Here is a 25,670-nt window from a genome sequence, read left to right as displayed (position 1 = left end):
GAGGGGAGGGAGGGAGGGAGGGAGGGAGGGAGGGAGGGAGGGAGGAAGGAAGGAAGGAAGGAAGGAAGGAAGGAAGGAAGGAAGGAAGGAAGGAAGGAAGGGGGAGCCTAAATGGGACTAAGAAGTTCAATATTAGGCTTCAAATAGTCACATTAGAGGTTAACATATACCACTATTAAGATTTAAAGTTAAAAATGGCACCAATTTCGGCGCACTTTTCATTTGACTTTTAGTATTAAATTGCCGCCAATTGAATTCAGTTGCTTGAAATTGTGATTGAGGGAGAATTTTAGATCACGCGAAACGCAAAAAGTCAAGCACAAACGGAAAAGATCCGAATTTTCAGCAGCCCATTAAACGTTACACAAAATTGCAAGAATTCTTTGATTCGTACAAATAAAGAGCGCTATTAGAGCCTCTGAGAGGCTGACCGCGGCTAATGGAAAATTGATTCAATGCGATCTTATTAATTATCAGCAGTCTGACTACAAAACTGCAGTTGGTAATGCAAATCACCTTTATTTTATTCAACATTTTCAATAATTCACCCCCCCCCCCCCCCCCAAACAATTTGCTCTCTTCTGGGATTATGATAGTTCCACATCAAGTCCCAAGGGTTCTCGGGTAAGGGCGTGACAATTGCGTCATAAGTAATGGTTAAGTGACTCTGCTTGAAGTCACTGAGAACTTCTGGCGTTTATAGAGGACCGCGAAGTGGTTCGAGATATTATGTCAGAATTTCGAAGTAACTTCTGCAGAGTCACTTAACCATATGCTTAACACACGAAACGCGCACGTTTTAAAATGACGAAAGTCAACGAAATTCAACTTCTGGCTAAGTAGCAACTTCTGGCATGTTAGCTTCTGGCACTGCAGACTTTCGGCATTTTAAAATGTGCGCGTGAGTGTTTTAAGTTAGTGTGCTCAAGAGAATTTATCCTAAATATTGTTTTCTATTATATGAACTCAATAGTATAATATGGGATAAGTTTTGGACATTTCAGCGCAACGATTATTTTGGCATCCGTTATTTGCCCTCACCTAAGTCTGTCTTTCTAATAAAATTTTTGGTGGACAACTGTGTCTAAAATAAGTTCAGATTCAAGCGACATTCAACACGCATTTGTACAGGGAAAAACAGACCAAAAAGATAGAAAATAAAGAGAGAGTTTATCTTATATACCTTATTATACCGGACATGGTTTACTCTTAATGTCGTATACCTGGTAAATAAAACAAAATTTGTACAAATAATGAAGAAGATATTCCTGGTTGACAAAGAGTTTTAAACTTTCAAAAAGTTTTTGTGAGGCTTATAAATAACCGATCACTAAAAATAAAACTTTCGGATTTTTTGTACCAAAAACTTACCAACACATTTGTTGCGTTTTTAGTGCTTTTCGGGATTAGATTAAAAGTTCCGGTTTGAAAATATGATGACTGCAACTCTTCATAGGAACCTTAATGTGAAGTTGTAATTTCATAACTTGTTGAATGTAGAACAAAGGAAATTTTCATAAGTAGATACTGCGAGTAAGTCAGATAATTTAGGTCAACTTAGACAAGTGTCAATTTGAAGTAACTAAAAGTGCGATTTCGAATTTGCAAAAAAAATGGGCATCCCGAAGCCTGGTACACTCAACGCTTTTTGAGTTATTTTCATTATTGGAGTCTGAAAACTTGTGGGAACGTTCCCCTAATGATTGTCCATATATAATAGGGATGCACAGCCAGTTACAACATTTCGATCTGATTTAGTTAAGCAGAGTTTTGTTGATTTAGAGTAAATAATACGGGAGTTTAAGTTTTTCAAAATACCACCGAACAGATTTTAACCGCCCCACCCAAGGAGGGTTATATTCAGCGGATGTTTACCAAATTTTAATGTTAGGTACTCCCAATGGTCCTTTCAGGTTGCTAAACCTTTTGGGCCAATCCGACCGTCCAACCTCTAGCTATTAACGCCGGAAGTGGTGTGATTTGAAGGTTTTTGATATTTTGAAAGGAAAAATGACTGTTTGAGTATGATTTAAAACTAATTTAGGGTTGCAATGGGTCCAAAGTAATGTATGAGATGATCGGAGAAAAGGGTTAGGATAACGTTTTGAGAATTCTGTGGTAAATAGGCTGTTTTTGCCGGAAGATAGCTAGAACTTAGTTTGAAATAGTTATTTCTCTAAACGTTGAAGTCGGAAAAATGGGGGATGGACTAATTTGGGTACGAGGAATCCAATTTTAATGTCAGATTTGAACCCCCACCACCAACCAGCACGGGACTAGCGCAAGCCGGGGCTGCGAAATTTGAATCGCTCGTGGAATATTGGTAGCAGCTTTATGATTTTTGTAGGGTTAGGGTAACTTTTCAAGGGCTTTCTATTGGTGCTATTTTTAATTTCCGGGTGCAACCGGAAGTCGGTGCTTCGGGAAAACCCGAGTGCCAAAAACCGGAAATTGGCCTTTTTGAGCGAAAAATGACTTTAGAATGGTAAAAATATGATAACCTGAGACAGTTAGTTACAAAAAATACCGACCCGGTCAATTTTGACGAACTCGGGTTTTTTGGGTTTCGGCGCCCATGACTCGTTAAAAATTTTCAAATTGCAAACGACTCGCAACGGCTGATCCGTTGGTCTTGAAACTTGGCAAGCAAGTTGTTGGCACCCTAAATTTACTAAAAATATTTTAACAAACACGTTTTGCCGACTACTTCAAGACTTAATAAATTTGGAATTTTGGCGTCATTCGGGAGGTCGGCAAAAAGTGTGCGCAATCATTGCTCGTGTTCTAGCGGGAGTTAGGCCATGAAATTATTAGGTAGGCGCAACTATGAGAAAACTTTCCATGACAATAGTTATCTTTATCAATTGGACCCCTCATTTGGGACGGGTGACCTTTGGATGACTCTTAGAGGTCAAATTTTGGGCTTTTAGGATTATTAGACTTTTCGGCAGTTTTTAACTGGGGAATTGCATGAATTATTGAGAAAACACAAAACAACAATTGCTCTTAGCTTTGAGGTTTAGTTTAGTTATTTATTCAACACATGATTTTTGACAGGGATTGATTGCAGCTAGATAATTTGACAGCAGAAATAGGGCAATAAACACTTTTCAGAGCAACGTTCAATGTTTACTAAGCAAACTCTGATTGACATTTCAAGTGCACATATGAGATAAAGCGAGTGAATTTGTTTACATAAGAGTCAGAAGGTCGTTTACTTAAGATAAGGAGAAAGTTGAACAATGTTTGGTAGCAGTCGAACGACAGAGCATAATTTGTTAATGACGTGTTTGCATAGCAAAGAAAGCCCTCCTACAGAATTTGACCGATTTCAAGTGTAAGTTGCATTGTTTACTTAAGAGATTAGGGTTTGTTTGCTTAAGATAAGAGCGTAGTGGTTGAGTATATATTGAAGTGACACGCAGAGAGAAGAGAGAGGACCGGAGAAATTGGTTCACACCCAGTTGAAAGTTTGACACAGGAGAAATTTTTGCACAAGCGAGAGAAAGTAGTTGGTTTAGTGGGACTAAGCTTTCGAAGCTAGTGTGAAAAACAAAGCGTGAGACTGAACTCTGGAAGTTTGTTATTGCAAGACCAGTTGGAATATTTTGAGTGCTTTTGATTTAGTTCATTTGGGAAGTGAACCGTGGATATTGCTGTTATTATTATTTTAATTACTTTTATAAATTGTTATTGAGTTTATCCTTTCTGTTGATGTGCAAGTAATTTTCTTACATTTGTTATCCATAAAACTAGAATTGATATTACAAGCCCCATTGTCAGTTAACTTATTTCAAGGCAATCTAATTTGCATCAGCACACAAGAGTGGAAGAGGGGAAATTGCAGAGTAACATGGTAAGGCTTGCTTCACCAATTCAAAACCTTTTGTTTATTTTATTTGATCGATCTTCTGGGCGACAGAGTCCCCTCACTGTTGAGCCTAGCAGAAACGCAGAAGACGACATGGAACTATGGGTTCAACCCGGGCCATTATGCGCTATAAAAATGTTTTGATATCGAAGCAAAATCTCCGGCGCGAAAAGCATTAGTTTAATAACCGTTTCTCGACTCTTTTGAGGAGCTGCAAGAATTGATTGCGGAATTTGAGTTGAGTGCCACATAAGACGTTGGCCTCTTCAAGTCTATCAGCTATCAGTCCACTCAAGTCCAGCATCTTTGTCTCCTCAACGTCCAGAATCATAATGGCTGAAATAAATGAAAAATATTACAAAAAAAATCTCGACTTTATTTTAAAAATCCCGAATTGATTCACATGTACATAATATGTTTATTTCAGAGATATTTACGAAACAATTTAGTTAACAATTTAGAAAATGATTACGACATAATATGCAACTTGAACTAAACTTGTCCTTACAAAAACAAACTGAAATTTACAACAAAATAAGTTTATTCAATATAGCACAAAAAATCGTTACATGTGACATGTTTGCAAGAAATTGAAAATCTGATTCAAGGGTCTCTTTAAAATTTCTCAACATTAATTTCTGTTTTCCATTATTTTTGATTGAAGAGGGTATTGCGTTCCAATCAAACAAGGCCAGCCCGACAAAACAGAGTTCTACCCCTTGAAGCCCGTAAAATTCCACGCGCATACTTAAAATTCCAGGCAAATAAACTCAAGGGGAGTGTAAATATTGACCTTAGATGCGCAGACGAGTTCTTTAGTTAAATTCTTGTTGACTAATAGCGATATGGCTGCCTCCGCAACATGGAGTAAGAGCTCCGCAAGAGCAAGCCATATCCCTATTACTCTATTTTCCCTCATATACACACACACATATATATATATATATATATATATATATATATATATATATCCACCAATATAGCACTCTAATTTCCCTCGCGATTCCATGTTGTGGAGGCCCGTACCTTCCATTCAGTCGGCATCAGAACTGAATCAGAACATTTTCAGAACAATATTAACTTTCAGTACTGATTCAGAACGTTTTCAGAACAATTTCTGTATTGATTCTGAAACCTCTCTGAATCAGAGCAAAATTCAGAATCTATGTCCTCTGAATTTCTCTGAATCAGAAGAAAATTCAGAGTGCAATTCTGAATTAGTTCTGAATCAAACTGAAAGTCAGAAACTTTTGACAACACTGCAGGAAAGTACAAAAAATTTTCTTACCGGTTATTTAACCGTTATTCAAAGGCTTTTTGAATTTTTTTTTGGAAACATATTAAAATTCAGAAGACTTTGGGTACTTTGAAGCGATTTCAATGCAGCTGTACTGATGCTTTGAGTTGTAAGTCTGCAAAAAACGAGTTGTATGGGCTACGTGAACTGTGAATGTGCAAAAAATTTGGTCAGAATATGTTTATTTGGAAAAGAGTTGTCTTTATTTAAAGAAGTTGCAATTTTCTCTATAATTATAATCGTTTTTAAAATAGGTTTTATTGGATTGTCAAATAATGCAGTTTTCCGTCATTTTCGGTTTAGAACTCGTTGTATGAGCTATGTGAACTGTGAATCTGCAAAAAAAATGGACAGAATACGTTTATTTGAAGAAAAGTTGTCATTATTTAAAGAAGTTGCAATTTTCTCTATAATCGGTTTTAATTTAGGTGTTATTGGTACTGTGAAATATTGCAGTTTTCCGGCTTTTAAGGTTTAAAGCCAGTTGTATGCGCTATGTGAGCTGTGAATTTGCAAAAGAAAGGCCCAGATTAAATTTATTCGTAAAAATTTGTCATTATTTGAAAAAATGCATTTTGTCTATTAACATTTCTAATAATAGGTTTTACTCGTAATTCTTAAACAAAAATGTTTTATTGGTTTTGTGAAGTTTTTTAGGTTGTTTAGGTTTTAAAACCAGTTATATGGGCTATTTGAACTTTGAATCTGCAAAAGAAATGGCCAGAATTCGTTTATTTGAAAAAAAATTGTCATTATTTAAAGGAGTTGCAGTTTTCTCTATAATCATTTTTAAAAATAGGTTTTATTGGTATTGTGAAATATTGCAATTTTCCGGCATTTTTGGTTTAGAACCAGTTGTATGGACTATGTGAACTGTGAAACTGCGAAAGAAATGCCCAGAATGTGATTATTTGAAAAAAAGTTGTCTTTATTTAAAGAAGTTTCAGTTTTCTCTATAATTATTTTTAAAAATATGTTTTATTGGTATTGTGAAATATTGCAATTTTCCGGCATTTTTGGTTTAGAAACAGTTGTATGGGCTATGTGAACTGTGAAACTGCGAAAGAAATGCCCAGAATGTGATTATTTGAAAAAAAAGTTGTCGTTATTTAAAGAAGTTGCAGTTTTCTCTATAATCATTTTTAAAAATAGGTTTTATTGGTATTGTGAAATATTGCAATTTTCCGGCATTTTTGGTTTAGAACCAGTTGTATGGGCTATGTGAACTGTGAAACTGCGAAAGAAATGCCCAGAATGTGATTATTTGAAAAAAAGTTGTCGTTATTTAAAGAAGTTGCAGTTTTCTCTATAATTATTTTTAAAAATAGGTTTTATTGGTATTGTGAAATATTGCAATTTTCCGGCAGTTTTGGTTTAGAACCAGTTGTATGGGCTATGTGAAATGTGAAACTGCGAAAGAAATGCCCAGAATGTGATTATTTGAAAAAAAGTTGTCGTTATTTAAAGAAGTTGCAGTTTTCTCTATAATTATTTTTAAAAATAGGTTTTATTGGTATTGTGAAATATTGCAATTTTCCGGCAGTTTTGGTTTAGAACCAGTTGTATGGGCTATGTGAACTGTGAAACTGCGAAAGAAATGCCCAGAATGTGATTATTTGAAAAAAAGTTGTCGTTATTTAAAGAAGTTGCAGTTTTCTCTATAATCATTTTTAAAAATAGGTTTTATTGGTATTGTGGAATATTGCAATTTTCCCGCATTTTTGGTTTAGAACCAGTTGTATGGGCTATTTTAACTGTGAACCTGCAAAAGATTTGGTCAGAATGTGCTTATTTGAAAAGAAGTTGTCATTATTTTGTTTATTTTGTTTTGGAAAATTGTTCAAGCTTGGTTTTTTTTACCATGCTATACCAGTTTTCCTAGAGTTTATTTCAGTAACTCCGCCACTGCCGGTCCCCATTCCGGAATGAAAAAGGAGGAGGGTTTAAACCACACAGAACATACTGGAAAATCTCAAAAAGTCAGTCTTTAACTTGACTTGAGAAATTTTCCGACAACCTATATAGATTTCATCAATTTCTACAGGTATTGTATGAATTTGTATTTCTAAGGACCTGAGAGCAAAAGCAACGGTAAAACCTGGCTTGGCTCACGAACTTAGTTATGAATTTACCCTAATTCAGAGAAAAATCAGAGTCTGACTCAGAGTCTGAATCAGAAAAAATTCACAGTCTGATTCAGAGTCTGATTCAGAGTCTGAATCAGAGTCTGAATCAGAGAATTTCAGAGCCAAATGTGACATGATCAGACTCTGAATCAGTACTGAATTGTTTCTGAAAATCTTCCTGATTCAGTACTGAATTACTCTGAAAGTTAGGTACGGGGGCAGCCATATCCCTATTTTTTTTCATGACACAAAGCAAATGATTTCCATATGTCCAGCAAAAGGTGCTCATCAGTACAGCAAATTTTATTCATAAGTCTACGAAGGGTATTTTCACGAGTCAAACCAAACTATATTCGCAATTCCAGCCAAAGACTATCCACGAGACAAACCATTTTTTTCATCGGTCAAGCCAAAATCCTTTGTCGATTCAAACCAAACAGTTTTCATAGACCAAGCCAAAGGTTTTTTTCAGAGACAAACTAACTTTTTTGAAAGACAGGCCTTTTTAGATGAGTCAAACCAAAATTAGTTCCATAGATGAGACAAAGCTTTTTCATAAGTCGAACCAAATTATTTTTCCTAGAGTAAGTCAAAGTCTTTTCAATGATTAAAACAAATTCTTTCTCAATTCAAACCAAATGTGTTTCATAGGACAACTCAAGTCACGAAAATTAAGCTGTGTTAAAAATCAGCCCCTTCTCAAGAATAACTGAAATTGCTAAGTCATTTTGATAGTTGAAATTAGACCTCAGATGAAGTAATTTCATGTATTTAGAACCACAAAACAGCAAGTCTGGTTTTACGCTGATTTTCGCTCGACTTTCAAACCATTTTTTTTTAAAAAAAACGAACCCCTTCGATGCCCGGGTTGACAACCAAAGATAATTCTTGGTGGCAACCATATCCAGACCATACATGGCGTCATACAAAAATTGGCAACCATACACCTGACCATACAAATATTCCAAACAGGGCTCAGAAAGCACTAATTTATCCCATTCTTGGATGCTATATATGGTTTCTTGGATGCCATACAGGAACCACAGATGCGACCACATTGAGGTCAGTGTAAGGTGTTTTAATGCTTGAATGTGCAAACCGTGTTCAAAAAAACCCTAAAAGTGGATCTAAAAATTTGCCATGGAAAACTTGGATTCCATGTTTGGTTTCTTGGATGCCATACAGGAAACATGGATGTGACCTTGATGAGGTTGACCTTGGTGACCTTGTCAACCTTGTTGGAATGACCTATATCATTCAATTGACCAAAACATGCATGCCAAACCCTCAGTTTGCCGAAAAACAAAAAAAAATCCCATGCAAATCTTGCCAATCATGGCAAGATCATGCAAGATTTTTTTCATGGCCTCTATGGAACCATATATAGTTCTTGGATATGGTTGCCAAGAAAGGTCAACCCGGGTGCTCTTAGGCATATTTAAAGGAATTCAAAAATTGTAATGGCTAGCCATAACCTCAATAAAAACCTAATATAAACTGGATCTTTTCCGTTTGTGCCCCCCCAGTACGTTATGCCCCCCCGTTACAGAGCACGTGCCGTTACATAGTAAACCATTATGTAAAAATATGACACGTGCGTGTGGGGGTGCAAATAATATGCGCCCACTAAGCTGGGGGGCGGGGGGGGCACAAACTGAAAAGATCCTATAAACTATATTCAAGTAATATAAACTTACTAGTTTCGTCACACAATTTAAAGACAACATAGCAGACATTTTTGTTCAGGCAGAAGAAGGGGGTAGGAAAAATATCCAATTCTGAAAATTCTGAAAAATCCATCTTTAAAAACTCACCTTCGTCACACAGTTTGCGACACTTGATAATACTCTGGAAACTGAGGGAGGAAATCCGGGGTTTACTCCACGCCCGGCTGTTTTCCATAGTCTGTTCAAGTTTGATCCATCTTGCCCGCAAATCCCAGTAGTATTTCCAGGGAGACACTTCTTTGGCATATTTTGGGTATTCTAAACATCGACAAAAAATATTCTTGGCAAATGCATTTATTTTCAGCACAATATTGATTATATTAATGAAAGTCAAAAACGTACCAAAAAGTAGAACTTTTAATCATTTTTACGGTCAAACAGAGTTGCAGAAAATTTAAAAATTTACAAAAGGTCATCCAATTTTGATATGCTATTCGATTGACTCAATAGTATAACCATATCTTCAGATATGATGTGAATATTAACAATGATGATAATTCAGATATGATGTTTTAAAATAAATTTCAAGAATCGCGGTCACAAATTTCAAAATCCCGCTGAGAAAGTTACCACGATATCTTAAAAAAAATTCCAGGGAATTGAGTTTTTTAGTGATCACGTGTCGTGCGCTTTTCCATAGTCGACTCTGCTTAAAGCTGCGCGTTCAATTTCGCTAGAATTGCTCAATAAAAATTGTCTGACCAGGCAAATACTGTCGAAAGGTAACTTCCATACATTTGAGAACATTGTGTCTAGAAGATCTCTGCCTCAAAAGTACCTAAAGATAAAAATTTAGCCCCGGTAAAAAACAGCAGAATGCTTTCAACACATTAATTTATATTTAAATCAAAAATAAATAGAAATTATGTTGAGAATAAGTGAAATTTGGTTGACCGTTCCAAATTCTATCTAGTTCTATCCACCCAGTTGATTCCTGGAATTTCAAGTGAATTAAATTTCTTCCTTTTTACCCTAGATTGAAAGCAAAATAATCATAAAAACAAAAGTACCGCGGTTCGTAACTTGCCTTTGCACACAGAAGGGATGGAAAAGTTTCAATAACTTATAAACTAAATCTTGCTTTCTATTTCAGAAATTGCTGAATTCTGAAATAACGACGGTCACCAGTGAGTTTAATTTTTAAATAATCCTTGACAGGGAAAAATTGGGGGAAAACATTAGAATTTTCATTAAAATGAGATTCTGAACTCAAGATCTATTGTATTCAAACTCAATCTCAAATACTAATGTTTTTTGAGCAAGTTTTCCTAATAAATATATAGCTTGAATATACTTAATTCTAATTTAAAAGCTTTGCACTCTCAATTTATGTTTGATCTGTGTGTTCAGATTTTCTTTTAGGAAGTGAGGTAACTCAAAGAATGCTCAAAATAATTAAAACACCGTTGACCTAACAGTTCACAAAAAAAGAGTGACCATTGACTGGCCTTTTGCAGTCAAGTCCAACTGTTGGATGGTAAAAATCAGCAAAGAGGCCGCTCTCTAACTTTTCAACGGGTGACCAGAAGAGAGATACTTAAATGGAGGGAAATGGCGAAAAAAACGAATTTGAGAGATCATGACAAGTACTGATTTCCAACCGAAAATATTAAGAGAAATTTTAAGGAACATATTTTTGAGCTGTCTGTCGCAATTTTTATGTTAGCTCTCTCTTCATTGAATCGAATTGTGCTACATACTCAATAGTCAACAAAGCAGGCAGGAAAAAATGGAAAAAATGAAACCCTTTTCTTCAAAAACTAATTGTTCTAAATATGAAATTACATGTTGAAAAAGATCTCTTAGTTAACAACTATATGTGAAAATTATGGTTGGACTCAAACGTTACTGTAGAAAAAAGGGAAACTTTTTTATTGAGACTAAAACCGTTATTAATTGAAACAAAAAAACACTTAAAAACGGAAAAAAATCAAAGTTGAATATGGACAAGAGACAGTAGCATAGTCAAGACCAATTTGACAAAACTCTAATAACGCAACCGATTAACTTTTAGTTTACTGGAGACTAAGTCACATGCCATCAAAGACAGCATCAAAGTATTAGTCAAACTTAGAAACTTATCAAACTTTCCTGCAACATTAGGCGCGAAAATCTTAAAGAAAAGAAAAGTTATTAACCTCTCCCTATGTGAAAACAAACGCTTGCGTGAAAAAAAAGGGACGGTACTGGCAAAAAGGTAACAGAACTCCAAAAACAGCAACATTTCTAAGCATAAATGGCAACTCGAAACTCTTTATGGCACACACTGTTGTAAATTCCATTTTAACCGGTAACATTAGATAAAAACTATATGTATACCTCATGAATTTATAATCAACGTTAGAACGCTGAGCTGAAATATCTCGTTAATGAGATTAGATGACAGGACATTAAAAACCAAGTAAAGTTACTAAAATTAAGAAATTAACTATTGAATAATTATTTTACCAAACTATATAAGAAGAAAGACATTATTAATAATGACTGACTCAGATAGCCGGAAACTGAAAAAACTTCCCCCAAAAAAAAGAAAATTTGTTCCAACACAATTTTCTCGCCTGACTTCATAGTGAACTGGAAAGAATTTAGAGTATAAACAGTTCACTCTCTTGCTCAATTTTACTATTCCCCTGTTTTCAAATTACCATGGATTTTTTTCTTATTGACACAAAATGTTTCTGAGCTAAATATACTTCATCTTTGTTGAATAAAAACAAAAATTAAACAATTTTCCTAAAAAACAAATCAGCCTGTTAATGAATTATGTTGGGATGGGGAATGTGCTTAGGACAATTCTGATTGTGTACTATTGAAGTAAAATTAAATTTGATTCGTTTTGTTTCGCTTGTTTTGTTGCTATAAAAGGTTTCGAGAAGTCGACTACTTCCGTCAGGTTTTGGAAATAATTGTGTTTTTGTTTTGCCAGCTTTTTCCTCGAAATCGATAAAAAGTCAACTTGTCCTCGACATCGCCGGCCCCAATTGCAGAATTGCAAAAATGAATGATACTGTTGTAGTAAGTGTTGAATCATTCATCCAGCCGAATAGTGAAATAAATTCACAATGAGTGCAATAGAAATACAAGGGTACAAATCTAATTGGGTGGTTCGTTAAAACAAGTCACCTACATTAATAACGGAATTGCCAAACGAAATAACCAAAATTATCAAATGCGAGCCAGGGGATTTGAGACGAACCTCTAAGAATCAATATCAATAAAAAGTTAAGACGAGTGCGATCGATAAGAATTTTCCATAAAACACAATCGTTGGCAATTGGAAAGCGTTAATTTTAATATAAGCAAGGTAATCGCGAATGTAGTCCAAAGCAATGGGGAATTAAACAAAGTAACACTAATGAAAGCGTATGTTGACGGTTTCACAATGAAATTATTTAAAATGGTGCAAAAGGAATAATAAGTTATGGTGTCGATTTATTGTTAAATTCGGGATCCAATAAACACAATCCGCTACCTGCATTTTTCATCGTAGAACCTATGGATTTGAAATTTAGTCAGGAGACAATTTGCTCAACTTTACAACGGGCCTACTGCGCTCACAGCTCGGGGTTTTCAGTTTGACTGATCGAACGATCCCATCATCTCCGGGAAAAACTTGCGTTACTTGGGCAACAGGCCAACTGCCTCGGGGGGTGAAGTCCTCAAGAATCCATACTAAGTTGTCCACCTTCAGATTCTTTGAACTTTTGTTCCATTTGGAAAGAATTTGTTGGCCTGGAAGAATCTCTCGCGGAAATCAATTCCAGAAGTGAGCAGCTATTTCTTGCGATGTACGCCAAGCTTTCGAAATGTTCTTTTCATCTCCAACAAAAACGCCAGGAGGCAAATTGAGCGAAGACCTACCTTGAAGAAAGTGGTTTGGCGTAAGAGGTAAAGGTTCATTGATATCACTTGGAACGTTTGTTAGGGGCCTAGAGTTCATATTAGTTTCCACGTTACTCACACGTAACTGTGCATAAAATTTCATCGGTAGGCGTTAGTGATCCGATGACCTTAAAGGAGAGACAGTTTGAAAATCTGCACTAATCGCTGCCGCCCTAATGCGGGGCCGCTGGAGGGTTAAACTTCCATGAAATTTCGACATTCATAAGGTGCAATTTTTGCCGCAAACAATTTTGACGCTTTTAGATCGGCGATGCTGGATTGGAGGCTGTTGTTCGAACCAATAAATGATTTTCCGCAATCTGGAATGAATTTGTTGGGTTTTCCTCTCCGGTTGACAAAACGTCTTACGCGATTAATTGTTGAGTCGGTGATTAGGTCGTTTGAAACCTCGAGATGGACTGCTCTGACAACTAAACATGTAAATAGTAGTACGTGACGACTAAACAGTTTGCCATTGTTCTTAACACAAAACGGTTCAATTAAATCAAGTCCAGACAAATTGACTGTTTTTAGGCAACATTTCCTGAAGCAAATCTTCCACTTTAGGAAAGCTAACGTCTTGGATCATTCCGCAACATGGCATGGAAGACAGTGTCTAATGGTTTCTTTTATTACGGCTCGACACCGAAGTATCCAGTAAAACTCCATTAGAATATTCCTGTTTTGTTTGGGACCACAGTGACAGTTATGTTCATGTGTATGCTGTATCAACAATCTAGTGGCAATGTTATTGCCGTCGAGTATCAAGGGGTAACGAGAAGTCATCGAAAGGTTTGCTTTTAACAAACGGCCTCTTGCTCTAAGTTGGTTGTTTTTGTCTATGAACGGGGATAGAATTTTTAGTCTGCTGGTGCTGGGTATGTCATCACCTTTCTTCAAAGCAAAAAAAAACTCTGCCTTGAAATCTTGTTTCTGGGTTGTTTGAATGATATGCAGATACGCTTTAGTGTAGTGACCTATTTGAATGTCTTTACTACGCTTCTTGCACTTATCGGCAAAGAAGAATCAAAAGGAGATTACACGTATTAGTCTGTTCCAACTGCTGAATCTCTCCAAATCGACAACAGTTTCTGTTACAGGTATCGATTGCATAATTTCTTGTTTGGGCCAGTCTGATCTATGTTTACTCAAAAACGACGGTCCTGAAATCCAGCGAGATTCCGAAGTCATTTGGTAAACACTATAACCTCGAGTTCCGTCATCTGATGTGTTAGCTTCCAATGGAATGTATCTCCAATCAAAAGCAGATGAGACATCCAAAATTTTGGCCAAGCGATTAGCAATGAAAATTATGTGTCGCATTTCATGTGTTCGCAACCAGTAGAGAACAGTTGTGCTGTCAGACCAAAATATGCTTTCGGTGAAATCTATATTTTGTTCTTCCTTAACAATTTGTGCAAGTTGAGCACCGTACACAGCTGCTTGCATTTCTAAATTTCGAATAGTCATCTTTTTCAGCGGGGCGACACGAGTTTTTCCTATAACGAATCTAACGGCAAATGACTGATCGGAGTACTCAATCCTGATATAACAGACGGCTGACAGAGCAAACTCGGAAGCATCAGTAAACGTATGCAGTTGAACTGACCGGATATGTTTGTCTAGAAATTAGTTTCTGGGGATTTGTAGGTCCTTGAATTTGGGGATTTCATCCCTTAAACGGATAATATCTGGAAAATCTTGAACAAGAAGTGGTTTATCCCATTTTGGTCCTTGATTCCAAGCAGCCTGTACAATTTTCCGCTGTCGAATAGTTAAAGGAGCAAAAAGCAAAGTGGTTCAAATAGGGACGCTACAAATCTCAGTAGCTTTTGTTGAGATATGTCCTCATTTAATTTGATTTTTCGGAAGGGCTTAGTTTCAATCATTTAGCAATCAGTTATTGGGTTCCATGGTAATCCAAGTACCTTTTGATTTCAAGGCTGAACTTGTGAGGGTTCCAATCTTATTCTTTGTATCTTATCTCAAAGAATATGATACAAAGAATAATCTTAATCTTATCTCACATAGTATTCTTTGTGCCTCAAAATTTTCTATTGAGTCAATAGCAACATAGAGGTCGTCCATGTAGACGTTGCGTTCAATGTATTTGATGGCATCTAGATACTGTTCACATTTTTCACGAGCTGTTTTTCTCAGTGCATATGATGCAATGCAAGGCGAGTCATTAGCGCCAAAAATATGGCTTGTGTACTCATATGTATCAACGCGACCATCATTAATCCAGAGAAAACGCAGAAATTTTCGATCTTCAGGAGTTACTTTGACCTGCATGAACATCTGTTCAATGTCTGCCGAAAAAAGCTTGTCCTCTCTGAATCGCAGAATAACGTCGGTGAGGTTACTAAGCAGATCTGGTCAATTCAGTAAGTTCGAGTTCAAGGACTGACTATGAAAAACACTTGACACATTGTGTACACGCCGCACTTTACCGGGTTTGTTCTCGTTGGTAACTGGATGGTGAGCTAGGAAAGAAACAATCGAATCTGATCAATATTAGTGACATATCAGTTTAGTAGATCCTTCTCAAGTGTTTCTTCGTACATTTGTTTGAATTGTGTGTTTTTGATAGTTTGTTGTTCAATTGGTAAAGTTGCTTCTCAGCGAGCCATCTGTTGTTGGGAAGTTTTGCATTTTCCTCCCAGAAGAGGCCAACTTGATAGTGTCCTTCAACGAGTTGTGTTGTGTTGTCCAGTATTTCAAGAGCTCTTTTATCATTTTTGGACGTTGCCTTTTTGGGTGAAGCTAGCCTAAATTTTCTATTTTCTTCGAATCTGATACCATTTTGAACATCTGTTCATCCATATTAGGGTAGTTATTCAATTGAGTGAACTGTACGGGGTAAGTTTCGTCCAGTACCAAGTCTGTTTTTCCTGCACATCTCCAGCCTAGCTGGGTCTCTACTCCCCAAGGAGCATTCCTGGTTCTTTTCACTATTTGCTTGAAGTAAATCAGACCAAGATTATCTTTTCCAAGAATTAATGGAATTAATGAAACAGAGTTATTCCCAATCTCAGAAAAAATGATATGACTGAGGTGTTCGAACGATGTACAGAGTTGGTTCAATTTTTCTGTATCGACAGGTGACATATTCAAATTCGGGACAGCAATTACGTCAGTTAGAGGGAAGGATTGCTAATAAGACTGCAGTGACTTTTACAGGAGCGCCGTCAATTTATTTTGTCATGTGGTATCCACTGATTGGCCTTTTCGCAATGATTTTTATGTCAATGTTTAGCTCTGAGGCTGCTGACTTAAGCAATAAGATCTGACAACTACCATTGTCTGAATAAGTATAAGTACTCAAGGTCTTTTCACCGTTTTTAAGTTGCAAAGGAACTACGGTGACTCGACCTTTTCCTTGTAAATGAACTGCTTTAACGTTAGTTGTTTTCAGAGCCAGGATTTATATCGAAACTATCATGAAGCAGAGTGTGGTGCTTTTTCCCACATTCGTTATTACGGCAGACGTTTTTTGAGGTGCACTTGTTGACGTTGTGACTTCCAAAACAGTTAAAACACAACTTAAGTTTTCTTATGTGGTCTCTTCGAATGATCGGTGCAAGAGACTGGAAATGCATGCATTTATAAAAAAAAATTGACAGTTTTTATTGCTGTGGCATGGCTTGATTGCTGTTTGTTTGTTCTCAGACATTAAGTAATCACATGCGTTGCTTCGGTATTGCCTCTGGTAACTCTTTTTCTTATCATTGGTACCGTTATTATATCCGCTAAAACAATTTGAGTTCCCAGGTGTTTTGAAGTTCTTTTGCGTAACGTGATTTATAGAGCTCAAATCATTACATGCTTTAGAGAAGTTGAGAAGCCACTCAGATAATGTTTGGAGAGACGGATATTGATAGTTTTTCTCCTAAGCAAAAATGTTCCACTCGAGTCGTAGAGGGTTGGGAAGCTTTGCGAGTGCAACATTCAGATTAGTTGTTGAATGTAGATCGTGAATGCAACCTAATTCGGAGAAGGTGTCCACCATTCTTAAAAGGAAAGAAGAAAACTGTGTGTAGCTTTCTGGATGAGCTAGGTTTGGGGCTTTGAAAATTGAGAGCTTTTTGAGAAATGCGTTTACAAAACGTTTTGGGTTACCAAAATGCTCTTGAAGGCGATTTATTGCTGAAACGTATAGGTCACCGTTGCAACCATAACCGTCCACAAGGGCTTTGGCTTCGCCGGTTAATAGCGACTGTAAATGAATCATTTTTTCGGTTGATGTCATTGGAGATCGGTCAATAGTCGCTTAAAATGTGCTGAACCATTTCCTCCAACTCAAAGTATTACCATTAATATGATCTGCATTTAGTTTTGGTACAGATTTCTGGAAACAAGTGGACATCGATGCTGGTTGTCCAGAAAATTGTGGCGTTTGTGAAACAATAGGTTGCGAGAAACTACTGAAAGTTGGTGGATTGGGTGTGTTAACGTAGTTTTGACTGAGAGATGTGACATGTGTTCACGGATATCCGACTGGAACAATCACGGAAGATGGCTGAGATGTGCTGCAGGGAGCAGTTGACGATCTCAAAAAAGAAGACGTTGTGTGGCCATTTTAAGTTGAACCACCGGGTGCAGTAAAACTTGAACTAACGGCAAAAGAGCTTCCAGCGGGAACTGTGGTGGAATTAAATAATTGAGTTTGTTCAATAACGGAGTCGTCAAAAACAAAATTGAGGCGAAGCTGTTGTTGTGGTTGTGGCCATATATGGTCATCATGGATTATGTTTTTCTTGGGGTCTGGTTCTAAAGCAGTCGTTTCGTGGTGGTTTCTTGTGTTTACCTCGTTAACTTGTTTTAGTAACAGCGTGAAAGTCCTTTTTTTGTCTAATTTTAGCCGACTGAAGTCTCTGAACAACCGATCTTTTTCGTCAAATTTAACGAAATTTAGCAATTCAAGAATTATGGGCTCAAGTCTCTGTTGCATTGCTCTTATTTCTTCTGTCGTTTCGTTTCAACTTCCCAAATCGTCCGAAGTTTCAATTTCAGAAAGCTTGTATTCAATATGAAGCTTTATATCATTTTCAATCATTAGTTTTGACGTTTCTAATCGCTTTTGTTCATTTGACTTGATTGCTGTTGAGGTACCAGTAGATCGTTAACTTAACATTGTTACATCCGGGGAATCGGACGAATTGGGCACTGTATTGTTTGAGGTTGACCTCGTGTCAACCATTGATGAGAAGTCAGTGTTGTGCAGAAAAACTGAGTAGAATCCGAAATGGTTTTGTGTTTACATTAATTTTTTACCACCAGAAGCTAACAACACCTATCAAAATCAGTGCCTAACAAGTTTTAGAACCAACCAATACCTACGAAATAGCAATACCTACCAAAAACCTGCCAAAAGACGGAACCCACCAATACCTAAAAAAATAAATACCTACAAAACACCGGAACCTACCAATAACTATTAAAAGCCGAAACCTACCAATACTTACCAAAACCAATACCTACCAAATACCGGAACTTACAAATTTCTACCAATAGCCGAAACCTACCAATACCTACCAAAACCAATACCTACCAAATACCGGAACCTACCAATTCCTACCAAAAGCCGGAACCTACCAATACCTAACAAAACCAATACCTACCAAATACCTGAACCTACCATTACCTACCATAACCGGAACCTGTTAATACCTACCAAAGGACAAACTATCAATAGCGCCCAGCAGAAAGGGAGCTCGCGTCGGGTAAAACCCTAGAAGAACCGGAAAGAAGGTGTTGGGCCGGGGAAACGACCAACAGGAAGGGTTCTTGGGGTAGGTAAAACCCCAGAAGAACCGAAAAGCAGGTGGGGGTTGGAGAAAGGGCCAGCCAAAATGGGGTCCTCGGGGTGCGTAAAACCCCAGGAGAACCGAGAAGCAAGGGGGTTGGTGAAACGGCCAACCAGAAAGTGGTCCTCGCGGTGGGTAAAACCCCAGAAGAACTGAAAAGCAGACGGGGGTCAGAGAAACGACCAATAAGAAGGGGACCTTGGCGTGGGTAAAACCCCAGAAGAACCGAAAAGCAAGTGGGGGGGTGGGGGAAACGACCAACCAGATGGGGGTCCTCGGGGTGGGTAAAACCCGAGAAGAACCAAAAAGCAAGTGGGGGTTGGGGAAACGAACAGCCAGATGGGGGTCCTTGGGGTGGGAAAAACCACAGAAGAACCGAAGAGCAAGTGGGGGTTGGGGGAAACGACCAACCAGAAGGGGGTCCTCTCCTTGGGGTTGGTAAAACCCCAGAAATACCGAAAAGCAAGGTGGGGGGTTGGGGAAACGACCAACCAGATGGGGGTCCTCGGTGTGGGTAACACCCCAGAAGAACCGAAAAGCAATAGGCGAAATTAAATATCGATTAAATGTTGAATGTTGCAATCTTTATCTTTGTCTTTTTGTGTATTTTGTGTAGTTACTCAACTATAGTCTGAGTGTTATTATACAAGTCTAATTTCTGATCTTTGGATATTCTAAAATATTGAAAAAAATCATGGTGCACATCGGCTTAGCTCATTGGAGAATGTATTTTTTTTTAAAAACAATACTTAGCTTTAGGTGTGGTTTCGAAGCTGTTGGGTTGGGTGCCAAAAATATTAATGAAATATGTTGGGATGGGGAATGTGCTTAGGACAATTTTGATTGTGTACTATTAAAGTAAAATTAAATTTGATTCGTTTTGTTTCGCTTGTTTTGTTGCTATAAAAGGTTTTGAGAAGTCGACTACTTCCGTCAGGTTTTGAAAATAATTTTGTTTTTGTTTTGCCGGCTTTTTCTTCGAAATCGATCAAAAGTCAACTTGTCCTTGACACAGCCAATTTTCAAAAAACTTTAAGACAACAAAAAAAACATTTGAGCATAAAATTCGTCCTCCATCAACCGAGTTGGGTCGCAACCGAGCAATCTTTGTTGTACGGTCTATACGATTGTTTTCGTCTTTTTATACGATAAGCTTCGTCTTTTTGTCTGAGTTTTGTAGACAGTCGAACCGATTCGTCGTCCCTCATCCGTTCTAAATACCGTTCTTCGTGTTTTTAATCAAGAAATGGCATGATGTAGCTGAGTGCTTAATTTTGTGTCGCGAATTGAATTGAAGGAAGGTTACTCCTCAATCAAAAAGATAACCTGTAAAGATAACCCGTACGTTTTTAGTATCTTTTCTCTCATAATTTTCAAAATTGATCATATCTTCATACAAAAAAAATATTTTATATTAAAAAAATCTTTTTGTTTGGACATGAAACGAGCGAACAAATGTTCATAATTCTTCAAAATAAATTCCACAGAAACGGGCAATAGATTTGTCCACGACATGATGTAAAACCAAAGAACTCTTCGATTACCACGATTCAGGGTTAATTCAGTACTTCATCTTCGTTTTTCTATGATAATTTGGATCTTTTCCGTTTGTGCCCCCCCCCCCCAGCTTAGTGGGTGCATATTATTTGCAACCCCCAGACGCACGTGCAATATTTTTACATAATGACTTACTATGTAATGACACGTGCTCTGTCACTGGGGGGAGCATAACGTACTGGGGGGGGGGGGGGGCACAAACGGAAAAGATCCGATAATTTTGTGAATAAGTACTGACCCGGGTCGAGGTTTTTGAGTAAATTTTTTTCCGAAATGCGGTGAATGCGGTGAATTTTTTACAAGAAATGCGGTGATTGCGGTGATTGCGGTGAAAATAAATATTTCACCGCATTCACCGCAAAAAGATGTAAGAAATACGCGGTGAAAATTTTTTTTCACCGCATGTCACCGCAAATTCACCGCCAAACCTCGACCCGGGGATATAAACTGATGTAACTGATGTCCGAGTGTATACCTTCTTTTGGGAGCGGTGGCATGACTCTGCGTTCTATTTGTGGAGGTCCATTTGCCCTTAAGGAGATGTTAGAAGCCACAGAGTCAAAGGGTGTCAAGGCACCACTGCTTCTGTTAGAATTGCGACTTTTACTCCACCTGAAACACACCGGCTTCGGGGGAAAAAACCCACCGAGAAACGTCAATTTATTTTAGATAGGAAAAAAACCCACGGAAACAAACTCCCACAGAATTAACCCCCCATAAGCTATTAAAGAACTGCTCATTTGGCGCGCTTATGGCAGTGCCTCACTTGCCATAGCCATGCCTCAACGACCCGAGAGACTTAATATGAAACTAATACAACCGAAAAAATATGACGACCAAAATTTGTATTTAAAATAGGGGTTTCATTCGGTGGGTTTTTTTCTGTGGGGGTTTATTTCCTTGAGGGCTTTTAACTTATTCTGCTTCTTTCCCCGCGATCAAATATTTGCTTTCGTAAGTTTGTGTGAAAAAACTAATGCACGGGTATGAACTGATTGTGATTTGTTAAACACGTGAGTGTTGGGATTAGTCAATACAAATAATTTCATTCAAAAAATGAAAAAATGGTCATTTTGAGATGATCAAATTCTACTTGGGCATGAGGGTTACATAAATTCTAGACATCTTGTTGTTTACAAAAGAACGGAATAGTTTAGTTTTGTATACGCATTTTTGCTTTGACAACGATATGATCATTCACCTCGCCAAGCACTACTAGATTACCGAGCTAGATTACCGGGCCAAAAAGGTCTCTGATCATACCCACCCCCCCCCCCCCCCCCCCCGAGCTAATTGATCTCTGGTGAGGCTCTGGAGTTGTCAACGCTTTTGGCGCCTTCATAGTGTGGTCAGAGCCATCTATGCTCTAACAAAATTGCCGCAGATCAGTTTATGAATGGGCTATTTCTCAGTTTTAAACTTGAAATTGCGCTGCTGATTTGCAATTGGAAACCCTATCCCTCCGTATAACCCCAACCAAATAAAAGACATGAAGAAATTCGAAGTTTTTTATAATTAATATTATTAATAATTCCAGCTTTTCTTGAACTCACAGGTATTCACTTAACACTGAGGATGAATTTTAAAGCAAAAGTGATTTACCAAATTTTTAATACAACTTCGTTCATCTTACCCGGGTCGAGGTTTGGCGGTGAATTTTCGTAAGAAATGCGGTGAAATGCGATGAAAAAAAATAATTTTCACCGCGTATTTCTTACATCTTTTTGCGGTGAATGCGGTGAATCGCGGTGAATTATTTTTTTTCACCGCGTTCTCAGTATTCTTACAAAAAAGAATCGTCCCTACGTGGGTTCGAACCTGTGACCTCCTGCATGCCTTCCAATGCTTATTCCACTGCGCCAACTGTCACTTACTTGTTTGTAATTTCTTGTGAATTTAAATCAGATTGAGTAAACTTTGGAAACCATATGCGGTGAATTTTTGTAAGAAATGCGGTGAAATGTGGTGAATTATTTTTTTTCACCGCATCTAGCGGTGAGAAAAAATAATTCACCGCTTGAGAGAAAGCGGTGAATTATTTTTTTTCACCGCATTCACCGCATTCACCGCATTTCTTACATTAATTTGCCATAATAGTCTATGCGGTGAATTTTTGTAAGAAATGCGGTGAATTTGGTGGTGAATTTTTGTAAAAAATGCGGTGAAAAGCGGTGAATTATTTTTTTTTCACCGCATTCACCGCAATCACCGCATTTCTTACGAAAATTCACCGCATTCACCGCATTTCTTACGAAAATTTACCCAAAAACCTCGACCCAGGTATGATTTTGGGATTGCAACTAAGTCTTTGTAGAAACTCTGAGCTGTTTTTTTGGATAACATAGGCCGAAAACATAAATTCCTGCAGGCCTAAAAACGTCGCCTAGGCGAAAAATGATTCGAAGTTAAATCAATGTAACATTTTCCAAAAGGTGATTATTCTATAAAAACGGTTAATGCAAGATGAGAAAAATGTAACCAATTCTGCTCACATCCTGAAAATTGATTTCGCAGTTTTTTATAACTGGTAATGTCGGTTTTAACCAAAACAAATCAAAAACAAAGTCAGAAATATGTCAAAAAATAGCCGCCGTTACGCACTTGATGCACATCGGGATTCAAACAGAGAAAGAAAAAAAAGAAGACAGAAAAATTGTTGACATTTGTTTTTAAGTGTCAAAACGTGTTCTAATTTGATATGCAGTTTTAGGTTGATTCCAAAGTTATTTTAAAATCAGCTTTCAAACTGATGGCTATCAAGCTTAATACTAATGTCGGCTAGCAATCGTTTTAACAAAATTGGATAACCTAGTGCAATACGACTCCATGACCTGTCTTTATTGGTTTTCCCCTTCCTTTACATTTTTCTCTTTTGACATTGATAGCACTCACTAGATTGCGTAACTCAATTAGTGAAAAAAATCTAAATATATTCAATTGAAACAGTGAGGTTTGTAGGTCATGAGTCAAACGTGTGAGTAGTGTGTAAAATAACAAAAACGTTGACAAAAGGTAAAACGAATAAAAAAGCAAAGTAGGGCAAGTCTTGAACTATACTGAGCGTCCTTTTTTGAGGCAATTTTATTTGAACTTAAAATCACATTTTGAAAACATTTGCTACAGCATTGATCCTTTACACAGTTACTGTAGCCTACATATGAAAATCAGATAATGCACAACAGATCCCAATGTAAATTTGATGAGCTTCATCTAAGTTTTGCATTAAAAAAGGTTCTAACAAGATCACAGTTTATTAACATCTTTTCTTTCTCTAATGTTTAACACTAGTGCAAACTTAGCCATAGTTAACATATCTGAAATATCACATCTTGTGACAACTGTCATTTTACATTTTGCTTAGATGGTGTTCGTCAACTTTAGATTAGGATCTCTAGTAAGTGAACGCTGCGTTTTGTCTGAATTCCATAGGTGGACGAAACTAGTGTAGGGGATCAATGGCTAAAAAATTATTTTAAAATGTGATCTTAATTTGGATTAATATTGCCTCAAAAATGGAATTTTTACTTCGTGAAAATAAAGGGTGCTAACTTAATTTTGCCGTCCAGTATGCAATGCAAGGAATTTTCATTGACTAAGCATAAAACTAGACTTAGAATGGTCTGTGAGTGTATTAGCATTAGCAAAACTATGTAGAAAAAACTGCGATAGAAATAAAAAAAAACAACAGTAGATATCAATGTGAAATAGCCACACTTGAACAAAATAAACTAGTGAGAAAGCGATTTTTTGTTCAAACACCGTATTCTCAATCTACTTTTAAATTAGAGTAAAAAAATCCACGCTCCTTACCACATGGTTTTTTCACTCCACTTCGTGTTTCGGCGTGACCAAAATATTCACCTCAATGTGGTTTCAATAATCATTCAAATGAGTGAATAGGGATTAGAAGAGACATCGGTACAAAAAAACCAAATTCTTTGAATTGTTAAAAGGGGGGCGCTTAAATAATAGCCGTTCAGGGGCAGACGGCGGCTATTAGCAATGATTAAAAGTTTATCAACTAAGACTCAGAGCGTTTGAAACAGATTTTTTGTCGCAAGTTTTTGACTTCTCAAAAGCATTTGGGTGACTATTTTTGAGGTTAAAACAAACAATTATTGTTCCGACCCCTCTTGAGGGGGGAGGAACTATATACTCAACTGGGTTTTTTTTGTTCAGTCAATTTTGGCCGATCGATATATTCATCGTAGAGAGTTGAGACTGGTATCATTAGAAAGCTTGTCCAGCATAGAATTTGGAATTGAAAAGATTTTTTTGATTTTCGGTTTTGACGGGGAGATATCGAGGTTTAAACTTTCGAGGAAATAGAGTGAATTCCGTTGATTTCCTTCACATTTTCGGAATTTTTTACTAAAATTTCGCCAATTTTGATAAAATTTATTAAAATTTTTCATGAAAATGTTGTTGATTTTACGTTTAAAGACAAATTACATTTTCGGCTATTTTCATTGATTTTTTTGTCACAAATTCCGGCTAGAAATTTCACAAATTTCAGACTTTTTCATCAAAAACAGCACGAAATAAGTTTCGTTAGTCCACTCTGATAAAATTTGCAGGAAATGCACACCCAAACACAATCCTTGTAGACTGAAAAAGGGGCTAAATACACTTCAACTTCCGTTGAGAGTGCTCTGTAAATAAAACTTTGCCATTTTTTGCTAACTTTTTTCGTTGATTATCAAAAACGCAGCATTTACTTTTGATTTTTTATCAAACAAAATATCTATATCAATGACATTCCAAAAATCAAATATTCCTAATGGACAATCAACACTAGCAGGACTAGTTCTGTACCAATCTTGGACCGTTACAATCCAAAACTAATTCAGATTGTCATCAGTCGCTTTTTTATAAAAAAAAATTCGATTTTTTTTATTTTATTTAAATAGCAGAACATTTCAACTCAAAGGTCACTAGTGATAGTTCCTATTGGCTTCCTAATTATCTTGAAATCAATTTATCTAGTTGATTGCTTGAAAGCTTATGATCGTTTTGACTTTTAAAATATTTGCTTTTTAAATAAAAAATGGCCTAATGAACTTTGCCTCAATTTTTCTCTTAGTTTGGTCAACTTGTAGCTTAGTGTCAGCAATCAAAGAGTGCTCAATCTTTCTGCTTATTTCAAGTTAAGTCTTTATTGCGGTTGTACGCCTTAAGTTATTGTGTTCTGGCTTTGATACTACTAGATTTCACAAATTTTTTTTAATTTTTAGGTATTTGCCCATTTTTCATTTTTTCTAATTTTGTCAAATTATCACGTTATTGTCAGTTCATATATCAAATTTTTCGCGTTGAAAATAACGCACAATTGGAATATAATTGAACTTTTTAGTTTTGTCTTAAACTGTCGTTTTTACTTTGTCTCTTTAGTCGTATTTA

The 25,670-nt window shown here is 36.8% G+C and overlaps 1 protein-coding gene across 1 annotated transcript in view; it reads right to left on the bottom strand.

The window, feature by feature from the left end:
* The window catches only part of LOC142354222 (uncharacterized), a 45,880-nt gene that overhangs the window by 2,481 nt on the left and 17,729 nt on the right, over window positions 1-25,670 (bottom strand). The window contains exons 5-9 of the mRNA XM_075406474.1: window positions 20,746-20,882; window positions 9,109-9,279; window positions 4,060-4,207; window positions 1,184-1,223; window positions 1,042-1,084 (exon numbers count right to left, since the gene is read on the bottom strand). Coding sequence (XP_075262589.1) covers window positions 1,042-1,084; window positions 1,184-1,223; window positions 4,060-4,207; window positions 9,109-9,279; window positions 20,746-20,882 — 539 coding nt within the window. The remainder of the gene's footprint in view (window positions 1-1,041; window positions 1,085-1,183; window positions 1,224-4,059; window positions 4,208-9,108; window positions 9,280-20,745; window positions 20,883-25,670) is intronic.

The sequence above is a fragment of the Convolutriloba macropyga genome, chromosome 15 (genome assembly GCF_964194025.1).
Source record: "Convolutriloba macropyga chromosome 15, txConMacr16.3, whole genome shotgun sequence".
In the NCBI taxonomy this organism is placed as follows: domain Eukaryota; kingdom Metazoa; phylum Xenacoelomorpha; order Acoela; family Convolutidae; genus Convolutriloba; species Convolutriloba macropyga.
The sequence above is the reverse complement of the archived record's forward strand: the minus strand, read 5'-3'. Positions and strand labels throughout refer to the sequence as shown.